This window comes from Medicago sativa, chromosome 6 (assembly GCF_051527215.1).
Source record: "Medicago sativa cultivar Bolivia chromosome 6, Bolivia_mono, whole genome shotgun sequence".
NCBI lineage: Eukaryota > Viridiplantae > Streptophyta > Magnoliopsida > Fabales > Fabaceae > Medicago > Medicago sativa.
Window position 1 is genome coordinate 60461022 of NC_140754.1, and position 13591 is coordinate 60474612.

General features: G+C 39.6%; 1 protein-coding gene across 1 annotated transcript; it reads right to left on the bottom strand.

The window, feature by feature from the left end:
* Nucleotides 1–11468: 11468 nt before the first annotated feature.
* On the bottom strand, nt 11469–12851 carry LOC146916032 (uncharacterized). Its single transcript, XM_085721521.1, has one exon. It carries the CDS (start codon nt 12849–12851, stop codon nt 11469–11471), a length of 1383 nt encoding a protein of 460 aa, XP_085577647.1.
* Between the last annotated feature and the right edge of the window lie 740 nt (nt 12852–13591).

Consider the following 13591-nt stretch of genomic DNA (forward strand, 5'->3'; position numbering starts at 1 on the left):
TTAAGAATTGAAAATACATAAAAATTAAAGAGAGAAGAGGGCACGACTCGGAAAAAAATGAGGTATTCTAAAATACTTCTCTGCCGGATTTTCACTGAAAAGTCAGATCGACTAGGGTCACATGACGCGTGTCCATGGGATCTTAGGTCAAAAATTGGGGTATGACATATGCCCCTATTTAAGTTTCTTCGTCCGAAGATTTGAAGATGAAATCTTCGATTCGATGGGCCGAAGAGACTTAAATGCAAAAGTACACCAATTTTGATCTAAGTAGCTATGAATGTTTGTGATGTAATTATGAATGCATCACGGTGAAAATCATTTGACTCGAATGAGAAACAACAACAGGATACCGAAATTCGTTAAAGAAAAGGGATCCGACTCCGCTAGGGGATATTATAGTTTCACCGGGGAAAATGATTATCGTGTTGATTTGGAACGACAACTTGATGAAGACAAGACTTTTTAGTGACACCTCTTGACCAGACGCGCTGGGGATGACACTGGAGAAAATAAAATATGATTTGAAACCGTTCATTGTGACGAAAGGTAAACTCAAGCGGTCCGTTGTTTAGGACTGGCAGCTTGAAACAAAATAAAGCAAACTCAAGAAGTCTGTTGTTTAGGACTGGCAGCTTGGAACGTAGCAAAAAGGTAAAGTGAAGCGGTTCGTTGTTTAGTACTGGCAGCTTGAAACAAGATAAACTCAAGCGGTCCGTTGTTTAGGACTGGCAGCTTGAAACAAGACGAAAGGTAAACTCAAGCGGTCCGTTGTTTAGGACTGGCAGTTTGAAACAAGATAAAAGGTAAACTTAAGCGGTCTGTTGTTTAGGACTAGCAGCTTGAAACAAGATAAACTCAAGCGGTCCGTTGTTTAGGACTGGCAGCTTGAAACAAGGCAAAAAGTAGACTCAAGCGGTCCATTGTTTAGGACTAGCAGCTTGAAACAAGGCAAAAAGTAGACTCAAGCGGTCCGTTGTTTAGGACTGACAGCTTGAAACAATTGAAGACTGCGACGAGAGGATATGACCAAACAAGACTTTGGGTGACTGATGCAACCATGTATGAATTGGTATTGTGTAAATGATGTGTATGAATACATGAAAGTATTAATGTATGAATGTACGAATGTATAAATGTATAAATGTATAAATGTAATTTGTATGACTGTATGAACCGCATATGACAAGTGACTCGATGAAACGAGACAAGACAGGTGAGATGGGAGATGGACTGATGACGCAGTACAAACACTCGGCAAACTTCCTTTGAGATGATCACATTGGGGACAAAGTATCGACTGATGTCTTCCGGGGAGAGAACCCAATATTGAAAGTCTGGAACGAGTCGCCATTTGAAAGCTGACACAGAATGCTCTTCCATTGGCACACTTCAGTCATCATGCCTTTTCTCCTTTTTTGTGAATCCCTAACTTTTGTCTGGATCGCCCTTTCGGATTTTCAATCCTTCGGGAGTATATTCCTTTTTTATGCCCCTAATTTTTGCCTGGACCGCCCTTTCGGGTTTTCGATCCACCGGGACGTTCTCTATTGCCTAAGTCGCCTTTTCAGGTTTTCAACTTAGCGAGCTCTTTTCTTTTTTCTTTTTTTTTTGAAGAATTCCCACAGTGTCTAGCCATGCTTGTTTAGTAGGGCTTAACCACTCTAGAGGAGAATGTTGACGCACGCTTCTTTTACTCTCGAGCCCTACAATGCACTTATTCGTTTATATTTTTAAGAGACATGAAATTTTTTTTAAGAATTTTGCTTCAAAATATTATCATCAAAGAAATAGAAGGATTTTGGAAAACAGAACAAATGAGAATTTCAAGTAAAGGGGCAAAGGCTCAAATTTTATTATTTGAATGGTGGTCCGCCTGATGGCACGACTCCATAGATCTTTACAAAGTTTGAAAAATGGTAATTTAAAAATGGAGAGGTACATTGAACTTCATAACCCTATTTTCCCTAACAACTTTGAATTCTACTGCTTTTAATGCTTCAGATTGGAGATTCTTTGATAGCAGGTACGCCCCAAGTGGATGATGCCTATTGGACGCAGTTACTTTGTCTTTTCTTTTTATCCTTTACTTTTGCATAGACCGCCCTTTCGGGTTTTCAGCCTATCAGGATGATTTTCTGTTTAATGTCTCTAACTTTTGCCTGGACCGCCCTTGCGGGTTTTCAGTCCACCGAGACGCTCTTTTTTGCCTAAGCCGCCCTTTTGGGTTTTCGACTTACCGAGCTGTTCTTATGACTTTTAGACAAAGTATTTCTTGACTGCATCCGTGTTTACAGTACGTGGAAGTTCTTCACCATCCATGGTTTGAAGAATCATGGCACCACCGGAGAAGGCTCTTTTGACAACATATGGACCTTCATAGTTAGGTGTCCACTTGCCCCTGTAGTCAGGTTGGAAAGTAAAAATGTTTTTGAGCACAAGATCACCTTCTTTGAATTCATGGGGACGAAATTTCTTGTCAAAAGCCTGTTTCATCCTCTTTTGATAGAGTTGACCATGACATATGGCAGTCATGCGTTTTTCCTCAATCAGATTCAATTGATCATATCTACTTTGAACCCACTCAGTCTCTGACAACTCAGCTTCCATCAGAACTCTCATTGAAGGAATCTCAACTTCTACGGGGAGTACAGTCTCCATACCATATACCAAAGAGATAGGGGTTGCCCCTGTTGTCGTGCGTACAGAAGTACGATATCCGTGTAATGCAAAGGGAAGCATCTCATGCCAATCTTTATAAGTCACCACCATCTTTTGGACGATCTTCTTTATGTTCTTATTTGCAGCTTCGACAGTACCATTCATCTGAGGTCTATAAGGCGATGAATTATGATGCTCAATCTTGAAATCATCGCATAACTCTTTCATCATCTTGTTGTTCAAATTCGTCCCATTGTCTGTAATGATCCGGTTAGGAACTCCGTAGCGGCAGATAATATGATTCTTGATGAACTTAACTACCACTTGCTTGGTCACATTAGCATAGGATGCAGCTTCAACCCACTTGGTAAAATAGTCAATAGCCACTAGAACGAAGCAGTGCCCGTTTGACGCTCTTGGTTCAATCCTTCCAATCATGTCAATGCCCCACATAGAGAAAGGCCAGGGAGACGAAAGAACATTAAGTGCAGTTAGCGGCACATGAATCTTATCGTCATAGATCTGACACTTGTAACAATCAGCTTCCATCGTCATCTAGTAATAACCCGCTCTCAATAACATCTTAGCCATTGCATGCCCGCTAGAATGAGTTTCGAAGGAGCCTTCGTGTATTTCATGCATCAATAAATCTGCTTCGTGTTTGTCCACACATCTGAGCAACACCATGTCAAAGTTTATTTTATACAAAATGTCCCCGTTCAGGAAGAAATTGCCAGACAATCTTCTTAGTGTCTTCTTGTCTTCAAATTGTCCACACATCTGAGCAACACCATGTCAAAGAATTTGAAGGAAACACTTGATATCACGGAACCATGGTTTGTCATCAACAACTTCTTCAGTAGCGAATACATGAGCAGGTCTCTCGAGACGTCTGATACGGATCGATGGCACTTCATTCCAACGATTTACTTGGTACATCGAAGACAAGGCAGCTAGAGTATCTGCCATCTGGTTTTCATCACGAGGAATGTGGTGTGTAACACCCTATTTCTAATAAGCAGTAAAACGCGCGAATATACAAACATGGATTTTTTTTTAAATTAAAAACAAGGAAAGAAAAGGAGGATCAAACCTGTTAATCAATGAAAAGAAAGCAAGTGCAAGAATAAAATTGATGCAGAGAATGAATGCTTGACTTGAATTGAAATGGGTTTGATTTTTAGGGTTAGTGTGTGAGAGAGAGAAGTATTTGTGTATGTTTGTGAGAAAAGGAAGAAAAGAAACCATGAGAATGGGAAAAGAATGGGTTATGGGAAGTTAAGGGGAGTTACTCCCCTGGGGCTCACAAAAAATTTTCCCCCACGCCAAACTTACGCTATTAGCGCAGCTCTCTGGAGCATCCTCGCTAATAGCGAAAATTACGCTATTGGCGTGAGGCTTCAGGATCAGTTTTTTCAAAGTCGTTTCATTTTTGCTTTCAATGCTTATGTACTACTACTATATGCAATGAACATAAAAATACTTACAAAACTGGGTGTGCCTCCCAGCAAGAGCTTGTTTTACGTCATGAGCTCGACGCATTTTGAAGAAATCATGGTTCGATTAGTGAAATTGTCGACAAACTCCGATCAATTTCACCACCGAAATAGGGCTTAAGCCTTTGCCCATTAACTTTCCAGTTGGCTTTTGTGACTGGATCCTCAAGTTCAACAGCTCCATATGGTTTGACCTCTTTAACCATGAAAGGTCCGGACCACTTAGACTTCAATTTGCCCGGAAACAGTCTTAGTCTTGAATTGAAAAGTAACACCATTTGCCCCGGCATGAATTGTCTCAGAATGATCTTCTTATCATGATATTTCTTGGTCCTTTCTTTGTAGAGCTTTGAAGATTCATAAGCTTGATTTCTCAATTTTTCAAGCTCATGCATTTGAACTTTTCTTCTTTCACCGGCCTTCTCTTGATCAAAGTTTAGGAACTTCAATGCCCAAAATGCTTTATGTTCGAGCTCGACCGGTAAGTGACAAGATTTGCCATAGACCATTTGGAAAGGAGTGAGGCCTATAGGAGACTTGTAAGCAGTCCTATATGCCCACAAAGCTTCATCAAGTTTGGCCGACCAATCCTTCCGAGATGTAGAGACCGTCTTCTCAAGTATTCGTTTGACCTCTCGGTTGGAAACTTCGGCTTGTCCATTTGTTTGCGGATGATACGGTGATGCTACCTTGTGCTTGACTCCATAATGATCTAAGGCTTTGGAAAGTTGTGCATTGCAAAAGTGTGACCCTCCATCACTAATGAGAACTCTTGGTGTACCAAACCGGGTGAAAATATTCTTCTTTAGGAACTTCACTACCGTCTTGCTATCGGCTTTAGGCGATGCTACGACTTCCACCCACTTTGAAACATAATCAACAGCGACCAAGATGTACTCATTGGAATATGATGAAGGAAAAGGGCCAACAAAATCTATGCCCCAACAATCGAACACTTCCACTTCAAGGATGAGTTGTAGAGGCATCTCATTTCTCTTTGACATTGATCTTGTTCTTTGGCATTCATCACAATGCTTGCAATGTGTATTGGCATCTTTGAATAGAGTTGGCCAATTGAACCCGGATTGAAGTACCTTTGTGGCGGTTCTTTCCCCGTTGAAGTGACCTCCATAGGGTGAATTGTGAAATCGCCATAGGATCTTCTTTGCCTCTTGTCGTGTCATTTTTCGGAGATCAAGGCTATTTGATTAGCGTTTGACTCACTAGTTATTTCACGACTGAACATTTTAATTTTTTAAGAAAAAGGGGAAAAAGTTCAAACACCCTACTTTGAAAAGATTTTTAGGTTCGGGGGTTAGTTACATAAAGGGAAGATGTTAGCACCCTTTATGTCTGTAGTACTCTACGGGAACCTCTTGGTTTTATTTAATTAGTGCGCTATAACTTGCTTATTTTTTTGAAAAAAAGAAGGGAATTTAAAATGGAAAAGGGAGGACCTAATTATCTACATTTTATTGATTTGAAAGAACAAAGTCCTCTGCCTACGTACCCGTGAGGGATCAAAATCACGTAGTTCGTGGTAAAAATTGACGTTTGATTGGTTGAGTGTTTTTTTAATGTTTTGAAAAAGGTTTTAAAATAAAAGAAAGCCAAAGTGGCAAAAACGTATTTGTTTGTGTTTTTTAATATTAAAGAAAATAGACTCAAAATAAATTAGATTGATTGATATTTGATTAAGAAAAGAAAATAAAAAACGTCACTTGATTTAGGATCAAGGTTTATTTAAGAAAATATTTTTGTGATTTTTTTGGTTATTTGCATGTTTTTGTTGTTTTCAAATAATTGGAATGAAATTAAACTAACGGAGCAGAAAAAATAAAAGCGTAGGTACCTTATGGTGGCGTTGGACCACCACGAGGACCTTTAACCTAAACTACAAGCATAAGAATAAATCATACACGCACACACACACACATGAACCTAAGCTATTACAAAAAAAGCCTATGATACATTCTAAGGTCTGCGGAAAAAGATAAACATGCATGATAACAAATAATTTACATTAAGCCTAAATATACATTCTAAATCCCATGCGATGTCAATAAATATGGACAACTAAATGAATGATGAATATCCAGCCTAATCTAAAAAAACATAAGATAATAAAGATGCAAAGGAAATACAAATGTTTTACATCGACCTAATGTACATGCTAAATCCATGCGATAAAATATAAATGACATGAAATAAATATGGACAGATCAATGAATGATAAATATGCAAGAGAGCAGCCACGACAAACACAACAGAAGCACATCGAAGCACCACAACGGGGAAAGTTAATAAGAACGAAAGGGGCAGCAGGCAATTGGTAATTGGAATTGGAATTGAAACAGAGTGACACAGCAACAAGTAATGTACTGGAATCAAAATATATATGTCATAGACGTAGCAATACGATGGGAACCCAATTATATATGCAGCGATGGAGAATAACTAGAGCTGAGAATCAAAGCAAGTAAACTCTATAGTCAATATATGGGTTGCTGGCAGCTCAAACATGAGAAGTTAGATCTGCAAAGTGGTACCCAAAAAAATTCATTTTATGCACATATAATAAGGCCATTGATAACACTAATCTATTATAGAGCCTTTTTCCAGTTTAGTGCCTAATCTAAAATACCAACACAAAGCTAAAGGCTGGTCTTTAGTTTTCACCAATAATCTTATAAAGTAATGACAAAATTAAAATCTTGTTGTAAAGATGAGGTTACTGCATCATTGATAAAAATCAAAGATGACATGAATTTGATTCATGATTAAGGCAGCAACATGAACTAGACAACAAATAAAAAGGAAAAGAAAAAGAAAAGAAAAACAAGGTAAACAAAAGGGTAAGGACCGATTGGATTTTGAATTGAAAAAAAATAGGAAAAGCAAACAAATTAAAAAAAAAGGAATCGATCATAAGGAATTAATAAAAAAAATCATGTATATGAAGTATGAATGTAAGAAAAGAAAAAAGAGAGTGGAATATGTGCATGTTGAAATTCATAGCGTGAATAATAATGATAGGAAGTAATAAAAAAGCATGTATATGGAATATGGATGAGTGAAATATGTTTGTGATGTGTTGGTTTCAACCTGTTGTTTGAAGGAAAAAACGAAAATGAATGTGCCAAAGAAAAGCTGCTCCCCCTTCTCCCGGTCCTGTGAAACTGTGTTTATAGCATTAGGGTTTGTTCAAGAGAAGCAACAAAATTGCCTTGGCTTGGGGAGGAATAAACTCTACAGATTGTTACCAACTAAAGGAATGAAAATAGAAGAGGATAACTACACGGTATTGATTTTTGGGACTTATCTTAAAAAGGAAAAAAAAGAAATTACTAATTAAAAGAATGACTAATTAAAATAAAATAAAATAAAAAAATGGCTAATTAAAAAAATATATAATAAAATCAAAATTAATTGAACAAAATAACAGATGGAAATAACGACTAAAAAAAGAAGAGGGCCCAACTCGGAACCAAACATGAGGTATTTTAAAATACCTCACTGCCGAATTTTTAACTGAAAAGTCAGGGACCGATCAAGAACGAAGGGCACGTGTTAGTGTATAAATGTAGGATCCTTAGGTCAAAAATTGGGGTATGACAGATGCCCCTATTTAAGTTTCTTCGTCCGGAGATTTTGAAGATGGAATCTTTAATTCGATCGGAGCGAAGAGACTTAAATACAAAGTACACCAATTTTTGACCGAAGATGCTATGAATGCTCGTGAAATGCTTGTACGAATGCAGAACGACAAAGTTGACTTGACTGAATCGAGAAACAACGACGGGACACCCAAATTCATTGAAGAATGGGATCCGACTCCGCTAGGGGGAATGTAGTTTCACTGGGGAAAATGATTGTCCCCTATCGTGTTGATAACTGATATGAAGACAAACGAAAGGAAACAAAATCTTGAACAGACACTTGGAATTTTGAAATGTATTTGTAAACTGATGGTTTGTAGAAACTGACATTTGAAGTTAAATTTGATTGGTGACACCTCTTGAACAGATATACTGGGGATGACACTTTTGAAAGGGTTCAAGTTGTCCTTTTGTCGGAAACCAACCACTTGAAATTGATTGATTTTATTAGTGACATCTCTTGAACAGATAAACTGGGGATGACACCATCTAGGAGGTAAAATGTGATTTCAAACTGTTCATTGTGACGGAAGTCAAACTCAAGCGGTCCGTTGTATAGGACTGGCAGCTCGAAACAAGATAAAAAGCAAACTCAAGCGGTCCGTTGTTTAGGACTGGCAGCTTGAAAGAAGATGAAAAGTATACTCAAGCGGTCCGTTGTTTAGGACTGACAGCTTGAAACAAGATGAACATTTGCGAGAATCCACTCGGCTTTGTAAACATATGCGAGAATCCACTCGGCTTTGTAAACATATGCGAGAATCCACTCGGCTTTTGCGAGAATCCACTCGGCTTTGTAAACATTTTACGCGAATCCACTCGGCTTTTGCGAGAATCCACTCGGCTTTTGCGAGAATCCCCTCGGCTTTTGCGAGAATCTACTCGGCTTTGTAAACATTTTGCGAGAATCCACTATGCTTTTGCGAGAATCCACTCGGCTTTTGTAAACATTTGCGAGAATCCACTCGGCTTTTGATAAGGATTGCGAGAATCCACTCGGCTTTTGTAAACATTTGCGAGACTCCACTCGGCTTTTGATAAGGATTGCGAGAATCCACTCGGCTTTTTTGCGAGAATCCACTCGGCTTTTGCGAGAACCCACTCGGCTTGGCAAACATTTTGCGAGAATCCACTCGGCTTTTGCGAGAATCCACTCGGCTTTCGCGAGAATCCACTCGGCTTTGTAAGAGTTCGCCGGAATCCTCCAGGCTTATAATGAGTGACATCTCTGGACCAGACACACTGGGGATGACACTTTTGATGATAAGAAGGTAAATGCTAGATGTTCATGTGTAGTAACTTGCGGCTTGACACAATGATAAGTAAAGATCAAACTGAAGGGACAAGATCGAAACAAGATTTTGGTGACTAATGCGATCATGTATGAATGATGTCGCGTATATGTTGTGTATGCATGAGTGTATGAAATCGTGAAGGTATTAATGTATGAATGTATGTTGTATGAATGTAACTTGTATGGATGTATGTACAACTTTGTATGACTGTATAACTGTATAAGTGAATACGACAGGTGAGACTCGACGAAACGAGACAAGACAGGTAAGATGGGAGGCGGAATGACATCGCAGTACAAACACTCGACAAACTTCCTTGGAGATGATATTATTGTGAACAAATTGAGCCTTTGATAGGGTGAAGCCTGACACAAGGTGGCAACTGATGCCTTTTGGGGAAAAAGCCCATTGATGATCAAAAGTCTGGAAGAAGTCGCCATTTGTAAATCGGCACAGAGTGTCTTTCTACTAGTACGCGTCAACAGTCATGTTTTTTTTTGTATATATTTTTTTGAAAATCCCTAACTTTTGCCTGGACCGCCCTTTCGGGTTTTCAATCCACCGGGAATATATTCCTTTTTTGTGCCCCTAATTTTTGCCTGGACCGCCCTTTCGGGTTTTCAGTCCACCGGGACGCTCTCTATTGCCTAAGCCGCCCTTTCGGGTTTTCAACTTAGCGAGCTTTTATTTTTGTATTTTTGGACTGTGACAGCATCTTGCTCAAAGCAGAGGTCCTCTCCATTGTGCTTAGCCATGTTTCCCTTTCGGAGTGTAACCGTTCTCGAGGCAGATGTTGATGTACGCTTCAACTACTCACGAGTTCAAAGAGAGTGTGTTTGTTGTTCACACTTTTCAAAAGATGTAAAAAGTTTTTGTATTTTTTGAAAATTTTTGCTTCAAGTATTGCCATCAAAAATAGAAGAAATTTTGCAAATAGAATAAATGAGAGTTCCAAATAAATGGGCACAGGCTCAAATTTTGATGAATTGAGTGGTGACCTGCCAATGGCATGGCTCCACGGATCTTTGAAGAATTTGAAAAATGGTAAATATATTTGAAGGTACATTGAACACAATAACCGTTATTCTCTCTGACAACTTTGAATGCCCCTGTTTCGAGTCTTTGATCTGCAGATGCTTCGAATCGGAGGTCTTTGATAGCAGGTATGCCCCATGCATCGAATCAGAGGTTCTTCGATAGCAGATATGCCCCAAGTGAATCGTGCCTGACCGGGTGCAGTTACTTTGTCATGATCCTTAACTTTTGCATAGGTCGCCCTTTTCGGGTTTCAACCTATCAGGATAATTATATTCTTTTTTTTTGTCTCTAATTTTTGCCTGACCGCCCTTTCGAGTTTTCAGTCCACCGAGACGCTCATTTTTGCCTAAGCCGCCTTTTCAGGTTTGCGACTTATCGAGCCTTTTTTTTTGACAAAGTATTTCTTGACTGCACCGACATTCATAGGACGTGTGTGTTTGTCGCCATCCGTAGTTGTAAGAGTCATTGAACATGGGAGTTCATAATTAGGCGTCCACTTGCCCCTGGAGTCTGGTTGGAAAGTAGTACAAAGTTCCCTTCTTGAAATTCATGGGGACGAACCTTTTTGTTAGAAGCTTGTTTCAAACCCCTTTTGATATATTTGTACAAGGTCGTCATGAGTTTATATTCGATCAAGCTTGGACTTTAGTAGAACTCCTATTGACGGGACTTCAACCTCCACGGGAAGCACGACCTCCATGTCGTATATTGAGGAAGGAGGGGGGGGTTGCCCCTGTTGAAATGGGTATTAAAGCACGATATCCATGTGAGGCAACGGTAACATCTCATACCAGTCTTTGTAAGCGACTGCCATCTTCTGGACAATCTTTTTGATTTTTTTTTTGCAGCTTTGACGGCTAAAATGCCCGAGTATGTGAGAGATCTTGTCGAGAGTCTCTTCATTCTTCCCTTTTTCAGCTTCGGACACAGGGAACTCAAAGTTGGAAGAGAGTACATGGTTAATGTGTTCAACGGGTTTATTAGTGCATGATTTAATTATTGATTTTGACAAGTAAGTGTAAGTTATGATTATGCAGATATTTGAGAATGATTATATTTTTTTTGGTTTTTTGTATTACCGTTTTTCCAGAAAAAATCACAAGATAAAATCAAAGTCGGGATCAAAACGACCTTTTTATTAATGATGGAAAATATATGAAGCAAAATCCCTTCACAAGTTCACTTTCGTCTCGGGCGGGACGAAAGGATATTTTTTGAAAAGCGAAAAGCAACAAACAAACATTATTTGAACAAAAAAAAATAGCGGAAGGAACGTCAACAGCGACCCAATTACAGCTAACCACTCCTTGTGTTAAGTCTTAGAAGGTCAGGAGGTTGGTCCGGATCAAATTCTGAACTGCCTTCTTCATTGCGTTACAATGTTCAATATCATGGCCAGGTGCCCCTTGATGGAAGGTACAGAAAAGGTCAGGTATATACCATGCTGGCAATCTTGCTGGTACCGGAGGAGGCGCCTTGGCCTGGACTAGATTCCTTTCGAGCAACTGTGGAAGCAAAACCGTATATTTCATGGGAATCATATCGTACTGCGGTGTTTCTTGAGCCTGGTGATGTGGATTGACTTTCTGACCTTTCACCATATTCACACCCTGGTCTTTCTCTTTTGAACTGCCAACGGGGACACTTTCATTGACCAATCGTCCTTCTCGGACTCCTTCTTCCAACTGTACACCCATACCGACCATCTCTGCAAAGTTCTTGGGTGCACTTCCGACCATTTTCCTATAGTAGAACTGGTTGAGAGTCTTTAAGAAAAGTTTGGTCATCTCCTTCTCTTCTATATGCGGGCTGACCTGGGCAGCGAAATTTCTCCACCGCTGAGCATATTCCTTGAAATTTTCTTTGTCTCCCTGAGTTATAGCCTGAAGATCGCTTCGGTCTGGGGCCATATCCACATTGTAACTGTATTGTTCTTCAAATGCATCACACAGATCACGGAAAGTTCGAATCCTTGTCTTTTCTAGATTCATATACCACTTTGAAGCAGGACTGGCCAAACTCTCTTGAAAGAAATAGATAAGGACCGGATCATCGTTGGCATAGGCAGACATTCTTCTTACATACATTGTTAGATGTTCCTCAGGACATGAGTTCCCCTTATACTTCTCGAAATCCGGTACCTTGAACTTGTGGGGTATCTGTACGTTTGGCACCAAACAGAGATCGTAAGCAGATTTCCCAAACTCTTTCTTTCCATGGAGGGCTCTCACATTCCGCTGAATTTCATCATATTTTTGCTGCAAGTCATTAACTCTATCATAGGCCCCCACACTCCCAGAATGGAAGATGGATTCCACTTGTTGTGGGATAATATTAACGGCGGGTGTTGAGTAGGTCACGACATCTGGTGGAATTGTCGTAACTTGTTGAGGAACATGAGTTGCATGTTGAAAAGTAGGCATCTGAGCTTCACAAGCAATGGGACGGAGTATTTTGCCAGCAGTAAGAGGCGGGAGCCAAGGTACGGAACGTTGCGGTGTAGAGTATTCCGGACTATCGGCACAAAACGTCCATTCGGGGCCAGTAGAAACAATTTCGGCTAGAGTCCTGATAGGAGGAGGAGGAGGAGGTGATTGAGCAACCGTCAGTGTCTTCATCAATTCAGTCATTTCGTCCATCTTGGTCTGCATGGCTGCCATTTCCTCCCGGAGCAATTGATTTTCTTGCTCGAGAAAATCCATCTTCTATTTATGATTGCTCGAGTGTTGCACATGCGAGTTGGTTTCGGACGAGGACGCCATGACACTTTTGAGATTGGTTGACCTTTTATGGAAAATAAAAATTTGTGAGACTCGGAATTGAGACTATGAAATGCACGATGATGCATGATGTTATGCAAAAATAGACACACATTTTTTTTTATTTTATCGAAGGACTCGTCAAAGTAATTGTAAACATCATAAGGAACATATCATAATGAACATTGCTTCATTTGATAATTGAAAATATTACAGACATTTACCTCAAAAAGCAAAGCCAAAGACAAAGTCCTCGACAAAGCTAAGGTCTAGTTTAAGACTTTTGAAATTGTATTTCTTAGTGTCCCTCAGATGTTTACAAGAACATATCTAAGTCCCTTTGATATTAATGAGAAAAAGCTAAGTCCCTTTGATATTAATGAGAAAAAGAGTTGTTTATGAATGAATGCATGATTATGTCAACACAAATGGTGAAAACATGGTGAGGTTTAAGTCCATAATGTTGTAGCCAGGGTGACAACGCCATTTGGTAGGGACTATGGTTTCAAATGTACTTGTATCACGGGTTCTACCAAGTTCCCAGAGTTATCAACCACTCCCGAACACTATCGGGTTACGGAAATACTTCTGATCCAACAATGTTCGTAAGAAAGTCTCGTCTGAGTGTGGTATCGCGTGTCAACTAAACCAAGATTACTCATGATTAGTCACCGCACCACGTC